This window comes from Lepus europaeus, chromosome 6 (assembly GCF_033115175.1).
Source record: "Lepus europaeus isolate LE1 chromosome 6, mLepTim1.pri, whole genome shotgun sequence".
Classification (NCBI taxonomy): domain Eukaryota; kingdom Metazoa; phylum Chordata; class Mammalia; order Lagomorpha; family Leporidae; genus Lepus; species Lepus europaeus.
The window spans coordinates 98,291,048-98,305,962 of NC_084832.1; the positions used below are offsets into that span (position 1 = coordinate 98,291,048).

The 14,915-nt window shown below is 57.5% G+C and overlaps 2 protein-coding genes across 5 annotated transcripts in view; one reads left to right on the forward strand and one right to left on the reverse strand.

Moving 5' to 3' along the window:
- The window catches only part of CLSTN3 (calsyntenin 3), a 34,564-nt gene extending 23,244 nt beyond the window's left edge, over nucleotides 1–11,320 (reverse strand). Inside the window, exons 1-12 of one of the 4 annotated variants that reach the window (XM_062194673.1) lie at nucleotides 10,663–11,320; nucleotides 9,398–9,594; nucleotides 8,907–9,021; nucleotides 7,865–8,603; nucleotides 5,558–5,680; nucleotides 4,943–5,138; nucleotides 3,306–3,514; nucleotides 2,927–3,076; nucleotides 2,510–2,695; nucleotides 1,021–1,151; nucleotides 870–936; nucleotides 56–168 (exon numbers count right to left, since the gene is read on the reverse strand). In XM_062194673.1, the coding sequence (XP_062050657.1) occupies nucleotides 56–168; nucleotides 870–936; nucleotides 1,021–1,151; nucleotides 2,510–2,695; nucleotides 2,927–3,076; nucleotides 3,306–3,514; nucleotides 4,943–5,138; nucleotides 5,558–5,680; nucleotides 7,865–7,928 (1,239 nt within the window). In that variant the 5' untranslated portion in view covers nucleotides 7,929–8,603; nucleotides 8,907–9,021; nucleotides 9,398–9,594; nucleotides 10,663–11,320. Of the gene's footprint in view, nucleotides 1–55; nucleotides 169–869; nucleotides 1,152–2,509; nucleotides 2,696–2,926; nucleotides 3,077–3,305; nucleotides 3,515–4,942; nucleotides 5,139–5,557; nucleotides 5,681–7,864; nucleotides 8,604–8,906; nucleotides 9,022–9,397; nucleotides 9,595–10,662 lie in introns of all 4 variants that reach the window. The other 3 variants (XM_062194672.1, XM_062194671.1, XM_062194674.1) reach the window with 3 other exon arrangements.
- Nucleotides 9,610–13,600, forward strand: RBP5 (retinol binding protein 5). Its single transcript, XM_062194675.1, has 4 exons — nucleotides 9,610–9,784; nucleotides 10,036–10,214; nucleotides 12,025–12,126; nucleotides 12,485–13,600. Exons 1-4 carry the CDS (start codon nucleotides 9,712–9,714, stop codon nucleotides 12,536–12,538), a joined length of 408 nt encoding a protein of 135 aa, XP_062050659.1. The 5' UTR covers nucleotides 9,610–9,711; the 3' UTR covers nucleotides 12,539–13,600.
- The last annotated feature ends 1,315 nt before the right edge of the window (nucleotides 13,601–14,915 follow it).

Genomic DNA, 14,915 nt, shown 5'->3' on the forward strand with positions numbered 1-14,915 from the left:
TTCCTAAAAGTTGGAGACATCCCCAGCCCTCCCAGGAGCTGGCCACCAGCCTCACCTGCTCCAGCTTCCAGAGGAATTTGACCGGGCGCGCACTCTCCAGCAGGGGCCAGTAGAGGAAGGCAATTCGGCAGCCATGGACGGTCAGTGAGTAGTGAGAGAAGCCATCCTCTGAGGGGAGAGAACAAGGGCAGGGCTCAAGCACAGGCCAAGTTCAAAGCCACAGGAGGGAGGGACATTGGATTCTCTCCATCCTCTCCCACTCACACACACACACACACACATTCCAGCCCCTGGGGGATGGGGAATGCTGGCCAGCCTGCCCCTACCCAGCACTTTATCAGCGCTTTGGTTGGTACACACCTCACGGGTGTGTTTTCAGGTTGAGAGAAATGGGGTCGTAGAAGTAGCTAGAAATAAGAGTAGGTCAAAGCTGAGCCCTCCCTGGAGGGGTGTGCCACTGCTGTTGAAGGAAGGGGGAGGGGGTCCTTGGAGATGGAGCTGATTATCCCTCAGGGAGGAGAAAGTGATGGGAGTGGGAGAGAAGGAACAGGGCGCATGGTTTCCCAGGTTGTCCCATTGCAATGCAGTGCAGCAAATATGGGGGCAGTGCCCTACATGACGGGTGCAGGGGGACTGCTTAGCCAACTGCACATGGCAGCGAGGAGGCCCCTTGCATTCCGAGAGCTGTAGGATCTCAGCATATCATCTTGGGGGTAAGTCACGGAATTTCAGGAACTCTCAAATTTAGCACTGACATCTCAGAAATGAAGAGGGGGAAGTGAGCTGTCCAGATCCAACCCTGGACCGTGACAGGTGCGAGACAAGAAGCCAGTGTCTCACACGAGCCTGGCGCCCTGGGGGAGACTCACCATTCTGGACAGTGTTACACACGATGGTCTCCTCCTCCTTCTTGCCCTTGTTGGGGGTTACACCATGCTTCATCCAGAAAGACAGGGTAAAGTGGTCACTGAGGCTGTCCTGGGGCCCAGAGCCCAGCCCGGCTGTGCCACCCAGGGGCACCTGCACGGCTTGGGTGCCATTGAACCAGTAGATGAGGCTGCTGTCCTGACTGTAGTGCACTGAGAGCCCTGCTGTCCAGTTGGCATTGGGGCCGGGCATGGGCAACAGATCCACCTCCCCAGTGGCAGCACCTGCAGGAGCCCGAGGAAGCACAGGTGTCAGAGCCGAGAGGCAGCAGGTGGAGAAATGCAGAAGAGTGACTGATGGGAAAACAAAGCTTCCTGTGGCCTCTCGGAGACAAGAGAACAGGGGTGGGGGTGGGTTTGGGGTAGCAGAACAGATAAGGTGCCGCTTGGACACTCACATCCCACTTCCCATATTGGAGTGACTGGGTTCAAGTTCTGGCTCTGCTCCTGATTCCAACTTCCTGCTAACCCAGGAAGGAAGAAAATGATGGCTCAAGTACTTGGGTCCCTTCCATCCACATGGGAGGCACAGAGAAAGCTCCTGGCTCCTGGCTCCAGCCTGGCCCAGTCCTGGCTGTTGCAGGCATTTGGGGAATGAACCAGCAGACAGAAAATCTCTCTCTCTCTCTCTCTCTGCCTTTCAAATACATTAGATAAATAAACGAAATTTTCATTAAAAAAAGACATATGGTATCTGTCTTTTTGGACCAGGCTTATTTCACTAAGTATAATGGTTTCCAGTTGCAATCTATTTTGTTGGAAAACACAGGATTTCATTTTCTTTTAATTTTTTTAATCACTGAGTAGTATTCCATAGTGTATATATTCCATAATTTCTTCATCCAGTCATCAGTTGATGGACATCTGGGTTGATTCCATATCTTAGCTATTGTGAGCTGCAGTATGTGTTCCTTGATCTGTGGTAACTACTTAACAGAGAACTAAAATGAATGTATTGGAGCAAAACTGACATTTTGAGAGTTCATAACTGTTTACAGCCCTTCTCCCTTCTGTTGAGGACGGTGTTTTTTTTTTTTTTTTTTTTTTTACTATTTGTTGAACTCTTTACCTACCTTAGGGTTAATCTTATGAGTATAAAGTAAACTGAAAATAGATCTCTGTAAAAATTAAGAGTGGGAATAGGAGAGAGGGGAGGAAGAAGGAAGGGAGTGTGAGCGTTGGGGAGGGATCTTAGGGTGGGAAGAATCACTATGTTCCTAAATCTGTATATATGAGAGACATGAATCTTAAATAATTAAAAAAAAAAAAAAAAAAAAAAAAGAGGCATGGACCTCTCTTCCAGGAGTATCTCTCCAGCTAACTCAACACATTCTCCGACATTTTCCCTCTCCCTACAGTATCTGGTAACTGTTGCTACAATCGTGCATCTTTGCCAACGACATCTTGGCCCTCCCTTTATGCCATAAGAGTTGATCACTGCCCCAGCCTCTGGGGATATATGCACCTGTGGGTGGCCACAGGAGACAGAAGGCAGACACTTGGGATGGGCCAGAGGAGACTCAGGCAGAGGCCAGGAGGGAAGGGCCAGGCTGAGGGAGTGCTGGGGGTAGGGGTACACCCACCACAGAGCTTCCGCAGTGCCCGTTCGGAGTAGTTGTCTCGGTCACAGCCCTTGGCCACGTGGCTGGTCTGCAGCTCTATGGTGGCCTGAATGTTCCAGAGCGGTTCATCGCAGGTCTCCAGGCGGATGCCAGGGAACAAAGCCAAGCTCCCAGCGCCAGGTGCGTATTCAATCCTTTTGTTCCAGCCTGCGTGGGCGAGATGGGGGGAGCCATGGAGAGAGAGAAGGGGAAGACAGCCCCTCCCAGCCATACTTCTTCTTGCCATGTCCACTGACCCCCTGGGACTCCTAGGAAAATGACCTACCCAGGGCAGAAGCCCACCCCTCAAAGATGCCGCCAACCCCAAAGCTGGCCCCCACGACTGTCAGGAGGGACAGAGAGAGAGAGCAGGGTGAGTCACAGAGCTGAGCTACCCACCTTGCCAACTGGGTTTACAGGTGGGCTTCACCTGGATCTCCACCTCAGCGTCATCCGCCGCCCGCTTCTTCCCACAGTCGTAAGCCGTCACTGTAAACTTATAGAGCCGCTCGCCGCTGTACTGCAGCTTCTCTGTGTTCTCGATGTTCCCTGGGGTAGGGGTGGGGGAGGTCAGATGGGGTCAGGAGCATTGCAGGCAGGCAAAGGGAGGCTGCCCAGCTAATTGGGCAGCAGATGGACTGGGCAGCAGGAAGCTGGGAGGGTGTCTGGGAGGCCGGGAGGAGGGGCAGAGACCGGAGAGCACAGGCCTTGGTCATCCTGAGGGACATGGATGCACGGAGGCCAGGCAGCTGGGGCGGAAGGCAGAGGGCGAACTCACCATCGTTGTCAATGAGGAAAGGGGTGTTGGGGGTCAGGATCTCGTAGTAACAGATCTGGCTGTACTGCGGAGAGCAGTCGCCGTCGATGGCTTCTACCCGCAGGATGCGGTCATACAGCTTGCCCTCCGTCACTGCGGCACGGTACAGCCGCTCCACAAACACTGGGGCAAACTCGTTCACATCGTTGACCCGCACGTGCACAGTCGCCCTGCACATGGACCAGGGTGGGAGGAGGGATGAGGAGGCATCAGCCAGAGCTCGGCACAAGCAGGAATCCAGACAGGGAGTGAACAGGAGGCAGCCAGTCTAACCCAGAGCCTGGGGCAGGCAGCAGCATACTCCTGCTCATCCCACAAGGCACCAGGCTGAGCCACCCTTGTGCTGGACCCAGGGCAACCCGAAGGAGGGGGCCCAGGCTGATGGAAGGGATGAGGAACAAGCAGCAGGGGCCACCAGGAGCTTATGTCCATGGCTTCTGTACAGAATGCTACAGGTTAGGGAGCCAAGACAAGGGGTAAGGCACAAAACCCAGCAGGTCCTTCCTTCACTATGGTCAGATCCAATGGGTTAATCAAGGAATATGAAGAGTAAAAGCTATACTCAGAAGGGAAATAGCATTTGTACAAAAGTCACAGGCCAGAGCCAACGTTGTGGCATGCTGAGTTAAGCCCCCGCCTGCAATGCCAGCATCCCATAAGGGTGCTGATCCAAATCCCAGCTGTTCCACTTCTGATCCAGCTCCCTGCTACTGCACCTGGAAAGCAGCAGAGGACGGCCTGAGTGCTTGGACCTCTGCACCCATGTGGGAGAACCGGATGGAGTTCCAGGCTCCTGGCTTCAACCTGGCTCAACCCTGGCCATTGTGGCCATTTGGGGAGTGAAACAGCAGATGGAGGATCTCTTTCTGTCTCTGTCTCTCCCTCTCTCTGTAACTCTGCCTTTCAAATAAATAGATAAACCTTAAAAAAAAAAAAGTCCTAGGTCACCTGTCACATTTGAGTAGTGAGCTGTGTGCTGCCTTCCTTGCCTGGCTGTGAAATTCGTGTGTCAGGTGTGATCCTGCCCCACTTATACACCACTGGGGTAAACAGAGTGGGGTCTAGATCCTATATGCTGAGCCCTTCCATTAGGCAAGGGCCAGGCTCCTAGGGCCCAGACGCAAAAGTACTAGCTCCAAATGGGAAACTGAGTCACAAAGAGCATTTTTTTCTCTACTGCCTCTGAGTGGCCCAGGAATCCTGACTGCTGATCTTTCTCTTATCCTCAGATGAGAAGTTAGCTGGCAACAAAGAGAGATGTCCCACAGGTGCACGTCTCTCATGCTGTACCCAGCCCCCGTCCCACCCTCGCCAAAGTCGCGGTCATCACCACCTCCCCTGAGGTATAGATAAGGAAAAGCAGGTCCGGAAAGGCTAAGTAAGTGGCCCAGAGTCCTAGGAGGCAAAGCCAGGATTAGATCCCCTGATCTTTGCTGTGTTTTTCTGTCTCCTCGACTGAAGATCCCTGACCCTTGGGAACAGCGGGGCAGGGGAGTGGCCACCCAGTGAGGCATGGATGGAGGATAGTGAGGGGCCTGGGAGCAGGGAGGAGGGCCCTATGTTATGGCCCACGGGGCAGGGGACAAGGACTCCCTCACTTGTGGGACTTCTTGGTGTTGGCGCCGTCGGGGCCCTCGCCACAGTCGTAGGCCTGGATGGTGAAGGTGTGTTCCTTCTGGGCCTCGCAGTCCACTGGCTCCTTGGCCCGGATCAGCCCTTCTCCTGTTGCCTTGTCCAGGATCACAGCTTCGAAGGGCACCCCAGACCCATGGAGCCGGAAACCACAGATCTCACCTGGCCAAGGATGGAAGGGAAGGAGCGAGGCTCCAGCACCACCTGCTACATCCCCTTCCCTGCCTTCAGCCTCCCCTCCACCTCCCTTCCAAAGCCCCAGCCCTTGGCTTGCAGGCATGGAAGCAGTGGTAATCAGACACACCACTCCAACCCAGCTCCCCGGGAGCAGCAGCCTCTCAGGGCCCCAGGCTTGAGATCTGGCAGACCCAAGTCATGCTTAACTCCTGCCTGCCCAGCATCACTTGTTCAGCCTCTATTCTTGGAGGTAGCCCACTCCCCCTCCTTGAGCCCATTTCTACTTTCCCACGGCCTCTTTCCCATTGCTCCCACTCCCGGGACTCCTCCCTCACCTCTGCCCTCTCCTCTCCCACCAGCTTTTCTCTGCCCTGTCCTGCCTTGCCAGCCTCTACCCCAATTACCTGCATAGCGCAGGGGGGCGTCTTTATCCAGGGCGAAGAGTGGAGGGTTCAGCAGCACCGTGTTGTCATTCTCCATGACTATGCCCTGGTATTCTGCCTCGATCCATGGCTTGTGCTTGTTGGCTGGCCCCGCCCCAAGGAGAGGAGAGGAATCACCTGTGAGTGGGACCCTCCACTCCCACTACAGCTCTGCTTGACCCAGACAACCCACAGCCCAGCACCATCACCCTTTCCACCCCCTGGGAGGGCTGAGGACAAGAAATCGGCTACAGAAGGAGTCCGGGATCCGTGGGAGGTCACAGCCATCTCTGATGGCAGACAGATAGTTTCCATGGCAACAGCCTGCCCTGTGGGAAAGGAGACCACCATGTCCCCCCGAGCCACAGTCAGGAGGTGGACAATCTTCTTGGGAAACTGGGGCTTGGGGAGCAGTGGCTGAGCCCTCAGAAGGGCCCTGGGAAAATGAAGGGATCCATTAGGGGTAGCACTGAAACCAGCAAAAGAAGATCTAGAAGTTTCCTGGAGTCTGATTAATCCCTTTCCCTACTCCACTTCAACCCTATCTCTTCCCTCTGCACTTCTCCAGCCAAGCCCCAACCTCAGGCCATTCTCCCAGAGCAGAGGAAGAGGAGAAGGCAGAGAAGAGAAGATATATAGGACAGAGGGAGGGGGACAGAGGCAGGCAAGGAGAGAGCAGAGGAATCGATGCCAAATGACTGGACCCAGCAGAGCCAGCATCCTAAGGGATTACGGAGCTGGCCTAGAAACACAGCAAATCCCTCCCTACTTCCCACCCCACGCCCAAGAGAACACACTCAGACCAGTGCATTCCCATGTCCTCTCCAAGGCCCCCAAGCCCACACTCCCTGAACCCCATTTGCTATACACACCCAGGACTTAATTCTTGTCTGCCCCACCCCCTCCTGGGCTCGGCCAGCAGCCAATGCAGCCTGGATGAGACTCACTCAGACTCCAGGTCCCCAGGTCCCTGCAGACCCAGCTGGCCCCTGACACCTCCCTGGGAAGACCTCTCCCACAAGCCTGGCGAGTGGCCACGGGGACACCCAGGGCACTCAGTGAAGCTCAGCCTGTTCCCCTCTCTTCCCACACTGCCAGCCATCCCTAACCTCCATGTCCGTCACTCTGCCTGACCCGTCACGCCAACACTCAGGCTCCCCAAGCACGTTCACACCGCACATCAGCCAGACAAGGTGCGGGGGTTGTCATAGCATCAGGGGAAACCGAGTCATCAAAGGGCACCTCCATCCCACTAACTCACGCTGAGCAAGAAACCCCATCTCCACTCTCCCTGCAGCCACACCCCAACAAGCCCCCTGGTACCGCAGCGCCTGCCCCACTCTCATCCATGGCCACCATGATCTCCGTGCTAGCGGCTGAGGAGAAAGCCACAGGATGGTGCCCAGGAAGCTGCAGAGGCTGAGGCTGGGGACTGAGGAGGAGAGCACCGGCCAGAGGGCGGCGGGCACGGAGGGAAGGGCTGGCACCATCTCCTGGGCTCCCCGCGCCGACCTCGCTCCTCTCGCGGGGTCTCTGGACCTGTGTCACTGCTCCTCTCCTCTTGGGCACTCCGGGTCCATTCCCTCTCCCTCTCTCCTCCTCACCTTCCATTCACTCCCCACCCCCCACCCCCGCCCCTTCTGCCGCCTCCACCTTTACCCTTCTCAATCCCCTTCTTGTCCTCCTCCTCCCACGCCCCCCCTCCCTCTTCTCCTTCTCAGCTCTGCCTCGCCCCCCCCTCCCCCAAACACACACCTCTGCCCCTTCCAGCGCCCCCCGGCCCCCAGCCCGCCCCTGGGACAGCCTCGCCCAGCTGAACGGAGCTGCTGTCGGCCAGAGAGGGCCGCTCCAGTGCGCGCCGCAAACCTGCGGATACCGGCGCCGGGGAAGCGGTGCGGAGGAACGCGCACGACCAGACGTGCTCTGAATCGCTGAGCTGCACCCGACAGTTACTGCCCAGGATGGGATGGAGACGAAGCAGATGGATCTGCCACACAGCCTGGTGTGCGCACGTCTCGGTGAGAGCAGAAAATCCCCGCGAGACGGCTCTCACCCCGCCCCGGGGGAAGCCCCCCAGGACCCGAGCCTGCTGCCAGCACCGAGATTGTGGGTGAAACCCAGGACGGAATGGGGGCCAAGACGACCGGGACGGCCAGCAGCAGAAGCACGCGGGATGTGGCGCGAGGGGCGAAGGAAGCAGATCCGTGGAAATGGACGGGAAGGGGACACCTGTCAGGGGCCAGAGAGCCCCCAGCCCCTCCTTCCCGCCGCCGCCCCCACCTCACTCACCTTTGTTAGCGGAGCTGGGAGGGTGCAGAAAGGCCAGCAAGAGGGGCAGCAGCAGCAGGGCCATGGTGCAGAGCTCGGCAGGGCAGGGCCAGGCTTGCGGTCCCCTGGGAGCCGCACGCCTGCTTATTCCACCTTGGAGGAGGATGCGGGGGCTCTCGGAGGAGCGGACGGAACCCCGGGGGCAGCAGGGAAGCCGCAGAGAGGAGCCTGCCGCGCACGCTAGGCCATAGAGCCGCCCCTGAGACCCCAAGCCGGGCGGCCGAGGTGGGGCACTCGCCGCGGCCCCTTCGCGTTCCCCCGCGAGCCCCGCGTCCTCACGCTCTCTCACTCCCACCCCTGCCCGCTACTGCAGAATGACGTCAGCACAGCCAGGCGGGATTGACGGGGCCGCGGGCCAATCGGGAGGCCGGGGGGCTCAGGTGCTGCAGCGGGGGAGGGGACCAATGGGACCCGGGAGCAGGGGCGGGAGAACGGGTTAGCGCTTCTTCCCCTGACTGCAATTTGGGGGAGCAGAGGACTGCGGGGGCTAGGGCGGCAGCTGGGAAGTCATACAGGGGTGGGAAATAAGAGGGACATGGGGAGATTGGCGAAGCGAGAAGCCAGATGGAGACGTCAGCGGAGACCTGAGGGCGGCCAGGAGGGGCGGCCCCAACTCTGACTGAGCCTCTTTCCACGGGCCCCTTCCATCCGCAGGGCCCTGCTGCGTGCCTTCCGGGAATTGCGAAATGAATCCTGTCATCTGAGTGGGGAGGGGGGGAGCCATTTCAGTCCCCAGCCCAGGTGGGCTGTGAGAGGACCCCAGGGTGGTCAGCAGGGCTCCGGAGTAAGAGTGAGGTGCGCCTCTCTTGCCACGGCCCTGCGGGGCACAGTCCGGTGCAAGCGGCAATGCCAGGCCCTGGCTTGGCCCCCGCCCCACCCCCAACCTCCCTTTCCCTCTGTCACGGGAAAGACCCAACCCAGTAGAGGTTGCAGGTTTGGGAGAGAAATGGGCAGCGAGGGGCGGGGCACTGGGGAGGTGCACAATAGTGTAGGTGTCCCTCACCGGTTCGGCAACACAGCTGGTAAGGGTGGGCCGTCGGAGGGCTGGGGTGACGACCTCACCGAGGACTCCAGGGGAGAGGGGGACCACTGGGGACCAAGCCAACCAATGTAACAGTCTGCAAAATAAAGACCAGAACCTTCCCTGGCCTCCTGCTACGGGCTGTGAGCTCGGCAGGCTGCCCACAGCCCTGTCTGACCGGGAAGAGTGGTTTCTCCACTGCTTCCCGCTGACCGTGCAGGACCAGGAGTGTGGAATTCCAGTCTGGGGCTCCGTTTCAGGGAACTGTGGGGCCACAATGGAGCCCCAGGTCCTCTCTGACGGTTCAAGAGCCCTGCCTCTGTCCCCAGGGTCTCAGGATGAGACCAGAACTCATTCCACCCCCACACAGCCCCAGCAGGGGACCTTCTCCCCCTACCCCCACCACCACCCCCCAACCTCGCTCTAGGCGCTGGCCCATGCTTGCCCAAAATGGAGTGGAGGCCCAAACTGACCTTCAGAAAAGCTGCGGCACTGGATGGCTTGACCAGCCCGGCTCCTGCTCTGGGTCCCCTGGTTCCTTCCTCAGGAAAAGCCAAGGTCAGGCGCGGCTTTGCCCCTCAGTCAGGCTGCAGAGGCCAGCCCCCAACTCATCTCCAGGGGAGGGAGGGAGGAAGTCCCGCAGAGACTCTTACTGCAACAGGGCCCAGCCCTATAAAAGCCTTGGTGAGTGGACCTTTACACACTGCCACTGCCTGTTGCCCTTGGCCGCTCCTCCTCCCCCTGTCATCTCCTGCAGCCTTGATCTCCGTCTGGGCCAGCCCGGACAATGCCCCCCAATCTCACCGGCTACTACCGCTTCGTCTCACAGAAGAATCTGGAGGACTACCTGAAAGCCCTAAGTAGCCGCCCCCTTCCCAGGCCCCTGTCACTACCCCTCCTCCTTTTCCTGGTGGGCGAGGTGGGCGGTTGCTGTGGGGGTGGGGAGGGTTGGACCTGGTGGAAAAGCTGGCAGCTGGCTTGGGACCTGTTTGCAAACAGGGGCTTTGCTCGGAGGGGCTGGATCTCCAGGCCCAAACCTAAGGGAGAGCTCACAGCTCCAGCACCGAGGGCCCTCTGGCAGGAGCCAGCTTAGAGGTGGCCCTTCCAACAGACATCCATGTGGCTCTGCGGAAGCTGGTGTTACTGCTGAAGCCAGACAAGGAGATTGACGACCGGGGGACCCACATGACCGTGAAGACTTTGAGCCCCTTCCGCAACTACGTTATGGAATTCGAGGTGGGGGTTGAGTTTGAGGAGGACCTGCGGATCGTGGATGGACGGAAATGCCAGGTACTTTTCCTGTTAGGGGCGGGGCGAGGGGAGGGGGAGATGAGCAGGTGCCTCCTAACAAAATGACCCTCCCCTCCAGAACCATGGAAGGGGTCACCACAGCAGGCCTTGGGGTCCCCAGGATGCCAGTCTCTGGGGTGAACAGGCTCCTGGTGCTCCCCCCACTCCTTCCCTGTCCCTTCTTATCACTCAGCAAAAAGAGAAGAAGAGAAAGCCACCCTCAGGCCACAGACGTGTGCTGGCCCTCCAGGCTGTGACACGTTGGTACACCCTGTACACCATTCATGGGCTAAATCGTCTAGATCCACGCCTCTGCTGCTCTCTGTAAACTGCCCTTGGCCTCTGCTCTCCCGGCTGCATCTTTTCCTGTGCTCCAGGGTGATACTGTCAGCTCCCTGCACATTATTTCCATGTGAGTGCTCCAAAGTCAAACTCATTATCTTCCTACCTGAATGCACTCTGCTTCTGGATTTCCTGTATCCATTCATCATAGTAACCATGAGACCTGGAGACCTGGGGGTCACGGTCAACATCTCTGGCTTCCTTGCCTCTGTGCCACCCAAGATAGACAGACAGACACACACACACACACAACATAATTGGTCAAGAAGTCTAACTTCTCTGCAATGCACAGTATAGTAACTCCTAACCAGGTAGAGCTACTGAACATTTACAATGTGACTAGTCCAAGTTGAGCCATGCTGGAACTCTAAAGTCTACACACTGGATTTTAAGATAATATCCTCTCCCCACCCCCAGAAACTTTTTTTTAACCACATGCAGAAATTAGAATATTTTGAATGTCTTCAGTTAAATAAAATACATTATTAAAATCAATTTCACCTGCTTCTTTTTATGCTTCCAATGGGACTCCTAGAAATGTCTACATTTTACATCTGACTTGCATTCGTGACCCATGTCGTCTCCATTGCACGTCATTCTTGGCTTGCACTTGTCTTTTCTTAGCCTTCCTCAGTAACACCACCTAACTTCAGGCCCCCATTTCTCACCCGGCATCTGAGCCTGGCCTTAGCCCTCCTCTAATCCCCTCTGTGTACGGCAGCCCCAGGACCTGTCTGAAATGAAAACAGGCCCGTGTCACTCCCCGACTGTGTGACCGTGTGTAACAGTCCAGGAAAGTCCACGTGCTCACCAGGGCGTGTGAAGCGGCTTCTTCTTTGCCTTTCGCACATACACTGTAGGTTAAACCCCGTAGGTTAAAGAACTATCTGCCTTTCTTTCTTACCTCTGTGCGATTTCTTTCCTTACTGGAACTTCCCATTATCTATCTCCCATCTTTCCTTAAAAGCGTGCCTCTTCCCCCCCCATTCCCAGCCCAACACACATACACCAGGTGTCTCCAACAGCCCTATTTGCTGGTCCTCTGGCTGTTGGAGACTTGAGCTCCTTGTGTAGCTCAGTGAATGTGGTTGGGAATGTCCAGACCCAAAGGGCCAGCACTGCATTCCCTGGGACATCTCAGCTGTCCCTAAACTAAGACAGTGGGAACAAGAGATGAGCTGGGGGACACCGTCCCAATCGCTCTTCTCTCCCCAGAGTCCCTCCAGGTCAGCCGGAAGTATCCAGAGGTCAAAGGCTCAACCCTTCATCTGTTGTCCTGCTGTCCTGGTCTCTCCTCTGAAAGTCACTGCGGACAACCGTGGCCCCCTCAGTGTCCTTTAGGAGAAGGGAGGGGAGTCCTGCCGAGGCGAAGCCACTTTCTCACTCAGACTGAAGGAGCTGGAAGGGGTAGGCTTAGCCAGAGTGAGGATGCCTCCCAGCCTTCCTTCATCCCTGCCTTCCCTTACAGACCATAGTAACCTGGGAGGAGGAGCAGCTGGTGTGCGTGCAGAGAGGGGAGGTCCCCAACCGAGGCTGGAGACACTGGCTGGAGGGGGAGAAGCTGTACCTGGTGAGCTGCGTGAGGCTGGGAGGGCAGCCGCGGAGGGGCACATCTGGGAGGGGGGCATCACGCAGAGGCGCCACACCTCAGCCCCTCTCCCCTTCCAAGGAAGTGACCAGGGAGAGAAAACAAAGGCCTGGGAAGAGTGGGGACAGGAAGGGTGGTTTCAGGTCAGGTGGGTGCCTGTAAATCATTACCCCGAGAGACAGGGTTCATGTTCCCCGAGCCAGCTGCCTTCCTTCCTCTGGAATGAAAACTTGAGGACTTGGAGCCGCGATACAATTCCCCATCCATCAAACGCTCCCACTGCTGTATCCCGAGGGACTCAGTGGAGGTCAGGAACTCATCATTCCTGCTCTGTCCCCAGGAGCTGACAGCAGGGGATGCCGTGTGCGAGCAGGTCTTCAGGAAGGTCAGATAGGGCCTCTGGACAGGCCCCCCCCCCCCCCGACAGCACCTGGTGACAGACCCCCCTGCCTGTGCCCCCTTCCCGCCCTGATTGCACCTGTCAGTGGTCAATGGGTCCCTCCTCACCCCTCCCCGTGTTAATCTGTAACCTGCAGGCCCCAGGCCAGAGTCCTTTCTTTCTCAAACTCCACTGCCCAGTAGTTGACCTCACTTGCAGTTCAAGGTCTGGCCTCCCAGATGAAAGAAACGGGAAGAGGCGAAAGAGCCCTGGAGAGCAGCCAGTCTCCACTCTGGCCTCCTCTGTTCCTTCTAAGAACTGAACATCGGGCGTTTGGATGGGAAAACTGGGGGACCACGGGGGGAACTGTGAGAGGAGCTCCTGGCAGGGTCTCTCTGTCCATTTCCTTGTCCTTATTCTCCAGAGAGCTACAGGGGTAGCTCCCCCCCATCAGACCCCGTCCACACAGAGCTCCGTCCATGCCCCCTGCCCACACAGAGTCCAGCCCATGCCCCCTGCTCCCCCACTCCACCACTGTTTTATACCCCGCCCTACACCTTCAGGAGGAGGGAAGAGGGATGGGCAAGACCTTGTCTGAATTGTGCCCTGCCTCCACTTCTGCTTTGGGAAGCATGGGCAGTCAGAAGGCCAGAAAAGAGCAGGAAAACAGTTGGAAGATGCAAAGCCACAAGATAAAAATATGAGGGGCCTGGGGGTGTGAGGGTGATGCTAAGAAGAAGACCCGCGGGTCTGGCCTTAGGGACCCTTTGCTTAAAGATCAGTAAGGCTGGAGCCAGCGCTGTAGCACTGTGGGTAAAGCCGCTGCCTGCAGCACCACCATGCATGTGAGTGCTGGTTGGAGTCCCGGCTGCTCCATTTCTGATCCGGCTTCCTGCTAATAACCTGGGAAAACAACAGAAGATGGCCCAAGTGCATGGGCCCCTGCCACCCACGTGCGAGACCCTGAAGAAGCTCCTGGCTCCTGGCTTCAGCCTGGCCCAGCCCTGGATGAAAGGGCGGCCACCTGGGGAGTGAACCAGCGGATGGAAGATCTCTCTCTGCCTCTCTCTGCCTCTCCCTCTCTGTGGCTCTGACTTTCAAATAAATAAATCTTAAAAAAAAAAAAAAAATCATCAGTAAGGCAGGGGACAGAGGTTAAGAGGGGAAGCTGAGGACCACACAGCCCCTCCCTTAGGGTCCCAGAGTCACTACCTGGGAAAACAGCAGAAATGGGGGTGAGGCAGGGGCAGCTCCAGGCTCTGGCCTCCTCCCAGAAGCCTTGGGTCTTTCAGAATAAAAGTCCCACAGGACAAGTGCCAGAGAGAAGAGGCTGACAGTGGGGCGGGGACAGAGCCTGGGGGGGGGGGGGGTTGGAAAGTCCCTGGCCCGCCTCAGAAGAACCCCGATGCCTGCTGCGCTCCTGCAGTGGCTTGGCCCCCTGTGCACACAAGACAGTCACTGGCTCTGGCCGAGAATAAGGTCCGCAGTGCTGATCCCACCTCACCTCCTAGAATGAACTTGGAAAAGAACTCAGAGTTGAAGGGAACAGCTTGTTCCTGTGCAGCCTCTCTTTAGATGTTCCCAGCAAAGTGGGGAGCAGAGAGCCCTCTTTCCAACGTGCCGAGGGCTCTGGACCTCATCCTGCCCGAGGCACAGGAAGCTGCCCATGGCCCAGGTCACCAGGTCACCGTGTCCGGCTCTGGGATTGCATTGCGCATGCCCAGACCTGAGCACTCAGGGCTGCCCTCTCTGCTCTTCATGTCTGCCCTGTGCACCTCACGGCAGTCCAGCCAGAGGGCCTGAGGCTGGAGCGGCTAGGCCCTGTGGTGACTGCCAGGCCCAAGCTAACGTGGGCTCAGCCCAGACTGTGTCCACTGCAGGGCCCTCACCCCTGCGGGAACCAGGAGCTAAAAAGATCAGCTGCAAACCCCCAAAGGAGACAAGCAACCCCAGACGACTGAGCAGTTTCAGGGTGTCTCCAAGGGGATGGGAGCCCCACCTGCGGAGACTGTGGAAGACTGGAGTTGCTGTTTCCCCTGTGCGGAGCAGGGGGCGCGACTCATGGCAGCCAAGCCAGAGATCCTTCAGTCCTTCCTCCTCTTACACACACACACACACACACACCGGCTCCCACGTACTAAACCTCACAAGACCCTTAGCCCTCATTCAAATCAGGCCCCACTCACCCTAGGAGGAAGAAACGGTCACCTGGGGACCAACAGGTAGACGAAGTAAGGGCAGGGGAGGACACAGTGGCCACAGACAGGTGGATCCCACCCCAAGTCATTCCTGGGTCCCACAAAGTTGTGGAGTTGACTTTGTTGACCAGAGTCTTAGACCTCAGAAATGCAAAACGTGTATTCCCCTGTGACTTGAGATAACTGTGCCAGGC